Source organism: Equus przewalskii, chromosome 5 (genome assembly GCF_037783145.1).
Source record: "Equus przewalskii isolate Varuska chromosome 5, EquPr2, whole genome shotgun sequence".
NCBI classification, from domain to species: Eukaryota; Metazoa; Chordata; class Mammalia; order Perissodactyla; family Equidae; genus Equus; species Equus przewalskii.
This window is the reverse complement of record NC_091835.1, coordinates 22,604,585-22,618,447: the sequence shown is the minus strand read 5'-3', so window position 1 is coordinate 22,618,447 and position 13,863 is coordinate 22,604,585. Positions and strand designations below refer to the sequence as shown.

At 47.9% G+C, this 13,863-nt stretch overlaps 1 protein-coding gene across 4 annotated transcripts in view; it reads left to right on the top strand.

Moving 5' to 3' along the window:
* IQCA1 (IQ motif containing with AAA domain 1) overlaps positions 1 to 13,863 on the top strand; it is a 155,622-nt gene that overhangs the window by 89,675 nt on the left and 52,084 nt on the right. For all 4 annotated transcript variants that reach the window (XM_070618671.1, XM_070618669.1, XM_070618672.1 and 1 more), the window contains 4 exons: positions 1,752 to 1,827; positions 8,556 to 8,662; positions 8,833 to 8,931; positions 11,119 to 11,177. In XM_070618671.1, the coding sequence (XP_070474772.1) occupies positions 1,752 to 1,827; positions 8,556 to 8,662; positions 8,833 to 8,931; positions 11,119 to 11,177 (341 nt within the window). The remainder of the gene's footprint in view (positions 1 to 1,751; positions 1,828 to 8,555; positions 8,663 to 8,832; positions 8,932 to 11,118; positions 11,178 to 13,863) is intronic.

Sequence of the window (13,863 nt, the reverse complement as noted above, 5' to 3'; positions counted from 1 at the left end):
AGCCTCACCATGTAAGGGGCTCCCAGAAGCCACATATAGGGCCATCTGAGCATCTAAGGCAAAAATGACCTTAATGGTGAGCAACACATTGACAGATATTAAAGATCCATGAGTCCTTCGTGACACCTGAAGAGAGAGAGAGTGAGAGATGTCAATAATATCTCTAAAATAATTAAACTTCCCTTCTGTCCATGAATTCTCTCTTTCCTCCAAAGACAGGCTTTGCCCAATACGGGTCTTTTTCTTGCTTCTCCAGCAGATTTTTCTCAGATCGCCAGCTCTCCTGGTCCCAAGACTGGGCAGTGCCAGCCCTGGGCGTTGTGCCCTGGGTGGGGCCTCCTCACAGGGACTTGGTTTCCTGTGGCTCCTGGAAGGTGGGTTAGTTGTTCCACTGGCTTTGAGGCCCCGGGCATGTCTGGGCCCAAGTTCTCCCCTGGCTTCCTCAAGGCCGGGGGCCCCTCTCCGTGGCCGCAACAGCCCCCGCGTGGTTTATAAGCTGTGCTTCCAGACAGGTCTCCCATGATCCCCCTACCCCGTGAAGCGGGGGCTCTCCTACCTGCCCCTGGACTTCCTCCTTGTGGTTCTTAGCACCCTTGTGAGCTCTCGTTCTTGGGTCTTCCTGACTGCCGTTGGGGTCGGGGAGAAGGAGAGATACATAGGGATCGGGGGCACGGGCGCTGCATGACCCCCACAGCATGTGGGACGTCCTGTCTCCAGAGTCAAGGGCTGCTCCGGAAGCAGCTGGGGAGAGACACTCATCATCTTCTTGCCTCTCCTTCTCTGAGCTGTACAGAGAGCGTTTCGAGTGCTTTGGAAAGCTGCTCGTGGACATGATGTAGACAAGCATCACTCATTTTGCCCTTGGTGGGGGGACAATAACCATGATGCTGGTCATCAGGCACCTGACTCTTAGTACGGTGTAACATGATTGCACAGAAACAACAGGTGAGGCTTTGCAAGGCCTGGCTGCTCTGGATTGGGAGCAGCTGGGCCCTGGCGGTGTAGGGCAGAGGGGGCTTCTCTGGGGGTCAAGGCAGAGCCGCCCCCTGCAGTGGCAGGTGTCCCAGCAGGCTCTGATCTGGCTGCGCAGAGGCAGCGACAGGGACCAAGGATGCCGTGGTTGGGCTCTCTCTGCAGTGGGGGCCCAGGGCAGGGAGGCTGGCAGGATTCGGGCTCCAGGAAGGAAGCATGACCTCCAGCTCCAGGCTGGGGCTCAGGACTGGCTTCCTGGCCCTGAGAAGGGACAGGTAAGAAGGGGGAGAGCAGCCCAGGTGTGCATAGCAGCCGAGAGCTGGCAGGTGGCAGAGCAGGACAGACAGGAAGCAGCTTAATGCTGGGAACGTGGTGCAGGAAGGCAGCAGGACTGCGGCTGGGAGTCAGCTTTCAGAGCCTGGAAGGAGCCAGAACATCAGACGACAGGACCAAACTCAGGGCGTGGGGTACCGCAGGGGAGGCCACCAGGATGGGAAGCCGGTGTCCCACGGGACTCCTCCGTGAACCTGCAGGGGGAACTAAGTCTCCAGCACCATCCAAGCCCTGCTTGGTGGACGCAGCGCTCGCTGCTCAGACTGGCCAGCAGGGCAACTGCCCAGGGGGGCAGGCGAGGGGCTAGACGTTCCCTCCATAAACCAGGAAAGAGTCCATGTGCTTGACCATGGTCACAGCAGTAGCGACACACGCACTTCTTACTGTCCAGTCTCGACAGACAAGCTCTGCCTGTAATTAACAACAGTACTATTCCGCTTCAACAGGAAGAAGACGAAGGGTGGAAGATGTCACCAAGTGTTTTTCTTCCTACGATGGAGGAAGGAAATAACGTGTACAAAGGTGGGTTTAGGAGGAAGGGCGTGGCCCCCGGGGTGTCGCTCTGTCCACCCTGCATGGCCCCTGGCCCTAGCACTCAGCGTCTGTTGGGCAGAACTAGGTGCCCCATCATGAGAGGCTGCAGACTTGCAGCTCAGAGCCAAGATCTTCTGTCCATCTGTGTTTTAAGATTCCTTTGGGTGCCTTAAAGGCATATAATTGGTAAAAGGACAAGATCACAGGGTGAGAACATGGTCTGAACCTCCATTCTGTTCTGAACCCCTAAGACTTCCACGAACATTCTCTTGCTGGCAATGAAAGGGAAGAAAGGTCTCCCCTGGATTGTGTAAGCTCAGAAAATCAACACCGTGTGTACAGCATCATGTTTTTATCACGTGCGCCCAAACACCGACGCGGAATGCTTTGGTCCGTTGTTGAGCATTATTATAATTAGCACAGCTATCATCTGGCTGGATCTGCGAGCTTATGAATCGGTCTTTCAGATAATTCCATTAGAATTTGCTAGAACGATTTTCCAATGCCTTTGCTTCCACTCCACCCTCCAGATAAATCCCAACACAGAATGGCCCGCCAAGATGACCCTGGTCATTAGTGCTATTTGGAAATTCCTGAAAAATGCAATAAGGATGTGAATTAGAATATTTTCAAACATCAGTCATGTGTGGGCCTCCTCCCGAATTCTGCTCTTATCTGGACAGCACCGGTACTATTCTTTCCTTAATGTATATTTTTTAAATAGACTCACACCAATAAATTGAGCTCATCCTAAGTGACAATCTCAGAGTCGTCACAGGTTTGCTATGCTAGTTATACAAAGTAAGAAAGTCCATGTGCCACCTAAAATTCTGTCGCATACCACTAGTGGCAGGAATCCCACTCTGCAAGAGGGGCTGAACTGCAGTGGGAGCCAGGGGCAAGGAGGACATCGGCAGGATTCAGCAACTGCTTTATTTGGGGAGGAAGGAGGTCAAAGGCGTGAATTAATATTTATTAGGTGCTCAAGACACGCACGGCTTTGCGTGTTCCATGCCCATCTCACTTAATCTTCACAACAACCAGGAGAGGTAAACATAGCTCTCCCTCTTTGGGCAGGTACCGATAGTCAAGTTTGAGAATTCATCAACTCTTTGATGAACAATGGCACAGAGCAATCACTGTCAAAACGCCCATTCACTTACATATTCATTCAACAAACCTTGATTGTCTCCAGTGTGCCAGGTGCAGAGCTAGCCTGGAGACACAAAGATGGCACATGCCATCAAAACACAATATACCAGGCGCTGTGGTGGTGGATGGGTGGGGACAGTGGCCTAAGTTGGGTGGCTTGTGTAAATTAGTCTGGCAGCAACAACATCCGACGCGCCCAGTGAGGAATCACAGTAACCCACACTGTGGGGTCACGGGCCTGGCTGTGGGCTGCCACCAGGACTCAGGCGTGTGGTTGCAACAGTAGCTGCCATTTGTTAAGACACTACTTTGCATGACATTGTCTTTTGGTCTTTACAACCACCCTCGTTTGTTTCATATTCTACATGTGTATCACCAAACTTCCAGATAATTTTCCACTCCTTCGAACACATCAGATCATTTCTGGTTCATTTTCTCCCCAAGACCTCCCTCTTGGAGGTTGTCAGTTGACATCCTTGGGCCTTCACTTCTCCTGACAGTCACTCCCTCATGTTCCTCTTCCTCCCTCACTTCGGTGGAGCCCGTCCTGCAGGATGTCTGCGAGGGGCTCCCAGAGGGCTTTCTAGGAGCCAGGGGCATCTACATTATCATCCTACACTCATGCTTGGGTGACAGATTCCCCCGGGGTTTGGAAGGCCTGGCTCCCTTCTTGTCTGATGTAACCACATGGAGAAAATAACGGAGAAAGAAAAATGAGAGCAAACCGGATCCTCATGCACAGTAACAGGAAGTCAGGAGCTCATGTCCAGAACTGGTATATCCAGAAGTAGCATATTATTTAGCAAGCATATTAGTAAGCATATTATTTAGACATTGGGAGAAGAAGAGAGAAACAGCTAAGGGCCCATGTGAAGCTAGATGCCTTCACACTCTGCTCTAGTGGGATCTGTGCTCTTCCTCCCACAAGCCAACCACACTCCCGCCTCAAGGCCCTCATACATTCTGCTCCCTTTGCCTGAAATGCTTGTCCCTGCAGGCCTTCCCTGAGACTCACATGAGATAACAGCCTCCCCACTTCACCCTGTGCCCCACCCCTGACCCTACTTTACTGCCCTCCATCTGACTTCGATATATGTGTGCGTGCCTGTGTGTGCGTGTGTGTGTGCATGTGTGTGTGTGTGTGTCTGTGTGTATGTGAGTGTTTGCTGCCTCCCTGCAGTGGGACCAGGTCCATGAGGGTAGGGCCTTCGGCCATCGGCCGGCTCTGAGAGCAGTGCCTGGCCCATGAATTAAATGACTTATGAATAAATTCTTTACAAATTAAATAATAGATGAATAAATCAGATTTATGAGTTAATCTGAATTTACTCGATGCATTTTTTTTCTTAAAGATTGGCGCCTGAGCTAACAGCTGTTGCCAATCTTTTTTTCTGCTTTTTCTTCCCTAAATCCCCCCAGTACGTAGTTGTATGTTTTAGTTGTGGGTCGCTCTAGTTGTGGCACGTGGGACGCCGCCTCAACGTGGCCTGGGGAGGGGTGCCATGTCTGCGCCCAGGATCCGAACCAGCGAAACCCTGGGCCGCCGCAGTGGAGAGCGCAAACTCAACCACTCCACCACGGGGCCGGCCCCCCAATGCATTTTTTAATGAATGAGCAAACACAGGACTGAATGTCATTGGGCAGTGTCCCCAGAAGGCAGAGTTAGACCAGTTTTTATTATAATCCTTTTCATACTCTCTTGACTTCGTTTAAAACGATGTGCGTGGATTATTTTGATAAAAGCGAAACTTACTCGTCGGGAAATCTAATGTTGCCCGTGGGAAGCCCAGTCTGTGATCTGCTGACCCAGCCAGGAGAGGGCCTTTTGTGTCATATCTGTTTCCATCAAGGCTAGAGCTGCAAACAGTGGCCGCTCGGGAGCAGGAAGTGGGAAGTGTCATTTTCCTAGTAGGAGGCTGTGTAATTGTCACCTGCCGGGTCTTTGGAAACTGAAAGAAATTAAATGTCTTCGTGGTAGAATTCTTTTCTTAGAAATCAAAGGTTTTCCTTTTCAAATAAAACATTAGCATTTTAATCACCGAGATTAAGCCCCCTCTCCTCCGCCCCCCCCCCACCCCAATGTGTGAAACCTCGCAGGCCCCGCTTTTCACTGTCTCCGGGATAAAAGCTCATTCTGGGCTGCAGGAGAGAGCAAGTGGCTGTGGGGCTTTGAGGCCCTTGAATAGCTTCCTGCATTTATAAATGCCCATGGAATTCCTGAAGGGATTGAGAAGTGCCCCCTGCAAAAGTGTCATGAGAAAAGCAAAGTTTCAGCAGAAAACGAAGTCCATTTCAACGATCGGGAGGTGAAATTGGCAAAGGCCGCTTGCACCGCGTTATGTGAAAAACATAGTTACGGCTGCAGGCGCAGAATGTGTGATGAGGTGCCGCTGCTTTTGCATAAATAATCGTGTCGTGTTTTCCGTGTTCCTTTCATTTCTAAGCGCATCACTTGCCAATTTTAGTCAATCTAGGGAAAGATCAGAGCAGCTTCCTTTAAATAACAAAGCTATTCCGCTTTAACGTATCCTGATGAAACAGGTGGGTGTGCTGTTGAAGATTTAGTCATCGTACAAGGGGGAAATCTGTTAAAAAAGAATCATTAGCAAACAGCACATTTTAACGCATTTAAACCTTTATAGGATTTTCAAGGCGGGACGTGTACGATTTTAAACACCTGAAAAGAAACATCAGATTATAGTCTGACATTTTAAAGTTTTCCACGGTTTAGGCTATGTCCATTTCAGAAAAAGTACTGAAAATGAGCCATGACTTTCAAAGGAAAAAACCGTAAACTAGCTGAGCCTTCAGTGTACACACACCCGACAAGCTAACCTCAAAATCCACCATCCAGGGGGTCCAGGGAAAAGGATAAACTCTCAGATATTTATGACTTGAGACCTTTTTCACATAGTGGGCTGATAAGGACAATTTACGCAGTGCATATTTTTCACGCCCTGACTATAAAAACTAGGGGAGACCTCTCTGACTGGCTCTCACTCGTGCGAATGACTGTTTCAAATGATGAAAATTCAGCTCCCAGCTTTCCAGCCATTCCCTATGTGCCTGTTCCTGCCACGCGTGGCCCCCATCAACCTTTCCCAGGCTTCTCCCCCTTGGTCTACACACCTCAGTCACAGGCTGGTTACCTGCCGCCTCTGGGTGATGACACCCCTTGAACTTCGGTCCCCACCTCAGCGGTCGCCCTCAGACAGGCATCCAGGAGTCACGCCCCAAACCCTCTCCACGACCATCCCATTCCATCGTCTCTGCCCCAGTGGCTGGGCCACCTGTCACATGGCTGCCCTGCTGGAGAGGGATACGTGGGTGAATCAATTCCATGAAAATTTTACCGCCTTTGTGATTTATTTCTTGTCTGTTTCTTATAAGTCCACATTAGCCACTCCAGAAGAACTCTGGGTCCTGTTGGCATCATTGTCTTAAAAGATCTTCCCCCATACATTTGCATTACCCGTAGACTTCTTCTTCATATCTTCCTGCAGAGACCGTGGTCAGCCAGTGACTGGCATGGCCCTGCCAGGCCACACTCCCCTGGGTTCACTGGTGGTAAGCCCATGAGCCTGCGAGTCTGTTCTAGACCTGGAATCCAGACGGGCTCTGCTTCTGCTGAGCCAACAGTCCCCTGGTCTGTCCAGGAAGCGAGGTGGGCCTGCCTGACCTGTGTGTGGCAACACCTTGCAGTGACCATTTCCACCTCCCAAAATTTCCATGCCAACCACTGGGAGCAGCGTCAGCGTCTTCAGCCTGTGGCTTGTGGACCCGACTCACACTTTTGGAAAACTGGAACTGCGTTTCCATGTCCCGTCTTCCTTCCTACGGTTGTCCTATCCTGCAGGGTCCTGACTCTGATCACCCTCAAAGGACACGCTCCCTAGCCCTTGGTCATCCATCACTTCCGCTCTGCTGACATGTGTCAGCTCCTTGGGTGCACAGGTGTCTCTAGAGCACAGCTGCCCTTCCTTGTTCCTCTCCCCTTGGGAGATAGAGATTGTCCATAAGGAGAGCGAAGACGGTGAGACCAATAGGTATGTGTTAAGATGGCGGTTCCACCAGACCCCTAATTGTGGGCTGTGCTGCCTGGGTAGGCATCCGATGGCTGGAGCCCTTGGGGTGGCTCTCTGTCCATTCTCCAGTTCTGAGTGGTGCCTCAGAATCTTGTCACCGTTTTTCTCCATCTCTCCAGGATCTGCAGCTTTTCCTGGATCACGCCATGTCTAGTCCCTTCTCCTTTCATTTCTCACCCCTTCTGCTAATCCTGGTCCTCTGTGATTTATTCAATAGATTCGACCCTCCTTTCTCGTTTACCTACATGACTCTCCAGCACCTTCTCTACTCTTGGTCTTCATGGTTAACACCTCTGGCTCTGTGGAGCATCCAAACATATGTTTCTGTCTGTGACTGTGATGTCCTCTCTGAGTTGACTTCCTCCTTCCTCTGTTGGCTGTGTGACACTCCTGGCCAGTCTCCGGATCTGAGTGTCGTGTTCATAGTGGAGGCTGTGGTTGAGAGGCCGCCATCCTATTCATTCATGCCATCACCTGCCATCAGGCCCCACATGACCCCCTTTCTTCCCACGTCATTGCTGCTGTCCAACAGTGGTGGGGAAGCCTCTGCTTGGCCCGCATGGCCCTCAGTTGCCTTCCTAAGTTGAAGGGCATCGCTGCTCTAAGGATGAGTTCCTAGTGAAGTGGCCGAGTGGGTAGGCTTGCAGATTTGGTTCTAGCAAATTTCCATCCCATTCTGTCCACAGATTCCAGGAAGAGATCTCACTTCCCAAACTGACAAGTCTTATCTCCCCCTCCTAGGAGACACCCCGGTCCCACTGCCAGGATCCAGTTGATCGGCACCTCGGTGCACATTTGGAATTCCTCTTCTGAGAAATGAACTGTATTTCCATTTATTCCAGTGCTACAAAATGATCCTTATTTTCTCTAGGGTCACATTTTTATAACCATATTCCTGACTGCCAGCATAAAGCAAGAGGGAAATGTAAACTACGTATGATTTCAAAAACATCCAAGACGTAATTCAAAAATACAGCTGTTGAATTACGGGAAAGTCCTGGCTGCTTGTGTGTTCAGTGTTGTCTTTTAATAGGGGGCCAGGGAAAACCACATGGGGAGTTGAACTAGCAATAAAATCTTTCATATTTTAGTGAATTATTTGAATAATAAAAGTAATAGAAAACATATTACAAAAATAATCATCCATTCTTGTATAATCCCACAATTAACATATTGCTCTTTACATGGTTATAATCATATAGAAGGATCCTGTTTGTATCAGACTTTTTTATTTATTTTCACATTAGCAGTTTTCCTCTTTACTTCGGAGACATTGCACAAGCCCATTGCTTCCATTTGGGAAGTGGAAGAAAAGGGCATATGAATTTTAGCACTCTCTTACTTACTTTATTCAAACTTTTATTCCGTGCAAAAAGATAGAAAATTAAGCTTGTGTTTTATATTGCAATAACTGCTTTTATGAACCTTCATGCTGAAGAACATGTCCATTTTCTTTTGCTTTATCCCTCTGGAGTATAGACCTGTGGAAGAATAAAGATGAATCATGGAATTTCCCCCAGGACTATGACCCGGAGCTGATCAAAGAGGAGAAGCGGAAAGAACTGGAGTCAGAAATCAGAGTGCAGGTAAACACACCTTCACATTGTGCTGATAACAAGTCACTAATCACAGTCATTTACGTGTTTACAATTTCCCGTTAATGATCTACCCGGAATTTAAGCTGTTTTTAAGCGTCACAAAGAAAACGCGGGACATGCAAAGTCACTTAAAAGTGATGTGTTGTGTATTCACCCAGGTTGATGAGTTGATGAGACAAGAACTAAAAAATTTAAAACTAGCTGTGAACAGAGAAAAGGAATTGCCGGCTAAAACGGGAAAGAAAGGAGGTAAAAAGGTGAGTAGTGAATGTGCCTGGGGGTTCAGGGATGAGGCAGAGGGCAGACTGAGATCATGAAAAGGAGCCACTGCCCACGCAGCCGGTGGCACGTCCGGGATGCTGCCTGGCAGACCCTGGCTGCCCCCAGGCTGCTTCACAGGGACACATGTCTTCACTGGGACACATGTCTTCACAGGGACACCTGTCTTCACAGGAACACATGTCTTTACAGGGACACCTGTCTTCCTTTGGTGAAGGAAGCCCTCAGGGTTGTGGGCTTATAAATGGGGTAAAGTCAACAGTCTAAACTAACCATCCCCACCCCTCATCATTGCAGATTCCTATGACCCGAGCCCCACCAAGTGGATGACAACTCTCAGAGGAGCCAGTGAGGGCGCCCCAGATACCCAGTCCTCTCTCCCTGTAGGCAGCTCTGTAGGGGAGGCCAGTAGCAACGAGCAAGTTCTTTGTGACTGGGGGAACCAGAGCAGAAGGAAGCCGGCGAATTGAACTTTAAGCTGCCACCACTCCATGTCACAGTGGTTTTGAGTAGCCGGTTGGCTCCCAATATCCAAAGTTTGTTTCCTAGGACTCCTCCTTCCACTTTCATCCCAAGCCAGTCCTGCCATTTGGGCCAGGATGCTCAAGGTAGAGGGCCGAGACAGCAATTGCACACATGGGCATTTATCCCAGAGAAACAAGACTTGCATGCACGCGCGCGCGCACACACACACACACACACACACACACACACACACACACGTTTATAGTGCCTTAATCAATTCAGCCCCAAACTGGAAACAGCAATAAAAACAAAGGATCTCTCAATACACACGATGACCTGGATAAATTTCCTGAGAATTACGATGAGTGAAAAGCAAAAGAGTTGCATCCTATGTGATTCTGTTGATAGAACATTCTTGAAAGGACAAAATTTAGGGGCTGGCCCAGTGGTGTAGTGTTCCCACATGTTCTGCTTTGGCGGCCCAGGGTTCACAGGTTCGAATCCCGGGCACAGACCTAGCCATCAAGCTATGCTGTGGTGGCATCCCACATAAAATAGAGGAAGACTGGCACAGATGTTAGCTCAGGGCCAATCTTCCTCACCAAAAAAAAAATTTAATATTTAAAAAACTTAAAAGCATGCATGAATTATAGCTGCTGTGTGGAACCACATAAGTGAGTGTTGCAATCATAGTATTGAGTGAAAGAAGCCAGACACAAAAGAGTTTAAATTGCATGATTCCATGTGCAAGAACAGGCACTGTGAATCTAGTCAGAATAGTGGTCACCTACAGACTGGAAAGCAGCATGAGAAAGAGTTCAGAGGTGATGAAAATGTGTTGAAAATGTGTTCTCTGTTTTGAACTGGGTGGTGGTTACATGGTTATATGTACAAATTAAATGTAAACGTTAATCAGCCTGTACGCGGGTATACTTTGCTGTACCCAAATTATACAGCAGTAAAAGAATGAATGAATGAATGAATGAATGAGGAGATGGACATGGAGGAGGAGCGTAAGGAAAGGGTCAGTCCTGTGTGACGGGGAGCACGCGTCGTCTGTGGAGGCCTGAGATGGAAGATGAGCCGGGAAGGGAGGATGGAGGCCAGGCTGGAAAGACTTTCTACACCCACGTGGAGGAATTTTCACTTTGTCCTGGGGGCGTTGGGGAGCTACTCGTGTATGTTTTAAACAGAACAGTGAAGCAATCAGCACCGTTTGAAAGATCGCATCCAAGCTTGTCCCTCAAGCCGTCACAAACATCTGACGGCAAAGACCTTTGGGAACCGGATTTGGGGCCAGATGCTAACAGAGGGAGGTGATTGGGTACCAAGGACCAGCACAGCTTCATTGCCCATGCACATGGCTCTCTCATCCTTCGTAATACACTGTGCCAGAGCCCAGAAAAATAGAACCAGAGTGCTCAGGGCTGGATAGACATTAGGTCCTGTGCAGGTGTCACAGTGGTGACCTCATTTTCTATCCACCCGGGGACACGTCCACATAAGCAACTTGGGACTTTCCAGGCCAATCCCTACATTCATGGAAACGTTGCAACTCCATGATCAGTGTACCACAGTTGACTTCTCATCTCCTATTCCTCCCCCACCCACCACCAAAAATCAGCTTCCTTCTCTAAGTTCTAGAGCTAATTTGCTCACTTGTTTTTACTAAATTGTTGGTGATTTCCATTTTCTTCCAGAAAAACAAAGGGAAGAAAGGGAAAAAGAGGAAGAAGGATAAAGATCTGACGGCTGACAGGTGAGAGGGCACCTGGTTGGCTGGAATGCACGTGAGAAGGGGAGGGCATCCCAGAGAAGAGCACAGGACACGGTCTAAGTCCTCGGCCTTGGCCTGGGAAAGGCACCTCTTCCTGGTACACTACACCCCTGTCATCCTCGAAGTGTCGAGGGGGCTGTGCTGGACCACTCTGCTGCCTGTACAAAGCACAGCCTCCTAGGCTGGAGAGATGCTCGCCAAGAGGAGGGGCCCAGAAGGCAAGCTTGGGCCCCATCTTTTCTGAGATCATGTGACTCCTTTTAAGTTTCAACATTCATGGGGTTCTTATGAAATTGCTTAAGAAGTAGCATCTTAATCCAGCTTTCGAGGAGGCTAAGACTGAGTTCCTTGAGGGCAGAGACAGTACCCATTTACCTTCTCGTCCATACCTCGGCCCACTGAGGTGCTTCATGAATGCCCATTGGAGGAAAGATAAGGCTGAGTCTCAAAAGGGCTATTTCCATTTCCTTGAGCTGAATTGGCTGAACTTTGATACTAATGAATAATTTTAAATGCTCATTTTTTTTAAGCTGAGATGGCCCTCCGGTGCCTTAACATTGGAAATAAATAGGACCTAGGTTTTCAGATATTTTCAAGGAATTTAAATAAAATCCCTAATAAAGAATGTCAGTACTCATTTGGAATGTATGCCTCCCTTCCCGTGGGTTTGTTAATGGACATCATGTGTTGCTCCCCTGTTTTGGGGTGTCCCCGAGCCCCCTCTGGGCCCCAGTGATACATTCCCAAACTCTGGTTGAGAGAAGATCCACGGGAGAGGAAGCCAGCTGGGAAGTGTCCACAGGAGAAGAGGCGCCCAGAGCACCCCAGAACTAGTGCACGTGCCTAGCAGCGTGCCCTGGCAAGAAGCCTCTGGAAAGACAGCCTGACAGGATGAGGGCTTTGGCTGTGGAGAGAACAGGATACCACAGGATATGACTAGAAGACAGTGGGTCTCCTCACTTGAGGTCCCGTTGTTTGGAGAAAGGCTCAGGGTCAAGATGCTGTGGCTGACCGCTGCCTAAGAGGGGCCGGGGCAGCATTCTGAGGCCCAGGAGCCCGTTCCTGGGGAGGCACCCACCCGCCCATGCACCAACACTCACGCCTCCTGGGGATACAAGGAGCATCACAGTCCCTTCCGTGAAGATGGTCCAGCTCACGCATGCACAGAGCGCCACGGGCATCTTTGGGTAGCTTTTAAATGCCACTTTTCTTCTTTGTTCTCACTTTAGTCCCCAAACCAAGTACAGTCCTTTAGATGAAGAAGACCATGCTAAGTGTCTTATCCAATGAGAACCCAGAGCCAAAATCAAATCTACCAATAAAACCTAACCGCTAAGTTAAAATTATTCATTCACATTTGCTTGCGTTTAAAGTATCGCTTTACCGAATAAAATGCTGCTTTAGCAATATAGATCCCACACGTGTGGTTCATGGACAATATCCATTAAACATTGAGTATATTCTTGGCATATGTTTCTTTACAGTTGAGCTATCATAAATGGGCTGCAAGCAATAGTCTAGTGAAATGAAGAGAGACCAGTAGTATTTCGTTCACATTTATGCCCCGAAGTATAGAAATACCTGGTCCTCTCCTTCCAATTTTCATTTTAATTCTAAAGACTCTGTGTCACTAGACTGGGGCTAGTTCTCTGCCAAGCACTGGAACACAACTTCTGTTTCTCTCATCAAGTTGATATAAACTGTAAACCAGTATTTTTATCATTGTTCAAGGTAGTCTTAAAGTTGAAAATGGTGTATACCATAACAAGAGTTCATTTCATTGGAAAGATCCAAATATAAGGTTTGTGTTCCGGGCTTCATGGTATATTTGGTTTTGGTCATTTTAGAGGATCCTCGTCAACTTTATGTTAATATTTTATGCATTCGTTATATGTTTATATTAAATAAGTATTCAAGTTAAAACACTACAGTTGATATTTCCTCGAAGTAAGTCAGATACTGTTACCCCAAATTCCATTACAATGAAAGCATTCTTAGTTCTCAGCAGAGGGCACACTATTTTAAATATATTTGATAGAATAAAATTCCAGTCAATCAAAGACTGGGGCCATTGGATTAACATTTGTCCCGATGGTCTTTGGCTTGAATCTGACTGTTGTTCTTGAGTCTCTTTTAATCACACTAACCTGGATCATAGAACAGTCAAAGAAGTGATTAAATACGGTTATATTTACAATTCTTCAGTCTAAAGAAAGATGAGGGTAGAAGCAAAGAATAAGGTCCACAGAAAAGAAAAAGACAAAACATCTCAAAGGACTATTCTGAACAATATTTGAGCTTGACCTCTCTGAATTCCTGCCAGCCAAGCCCTTGTTAGTTTCATTGGGGGTTTCATTCATTAAATGGGATACAGTCTCCATTTTTCCCTCAGTTAGTATAAATTACCAGTGTGCTGGCTCTATGCCCAAGGCCCTCTTAGAGAAGTGGTTTTGACGTCTGTAAACACTATGGAGAAGTATAACATCCTCCTAAAAATCATCATGCTGGCAACTTTAGACGTTCTATCTTCCATGTCAGAATTAATTCCAATATAAGCCTTTGTTCTTTATAGATATTTCTTTTAAATCATTATGCTATTGGGTTAAAAGGAAGCATCAATTTCACAAAGGATTAATGATCTACTACGGCTTGCAGATGCTCACTGAAT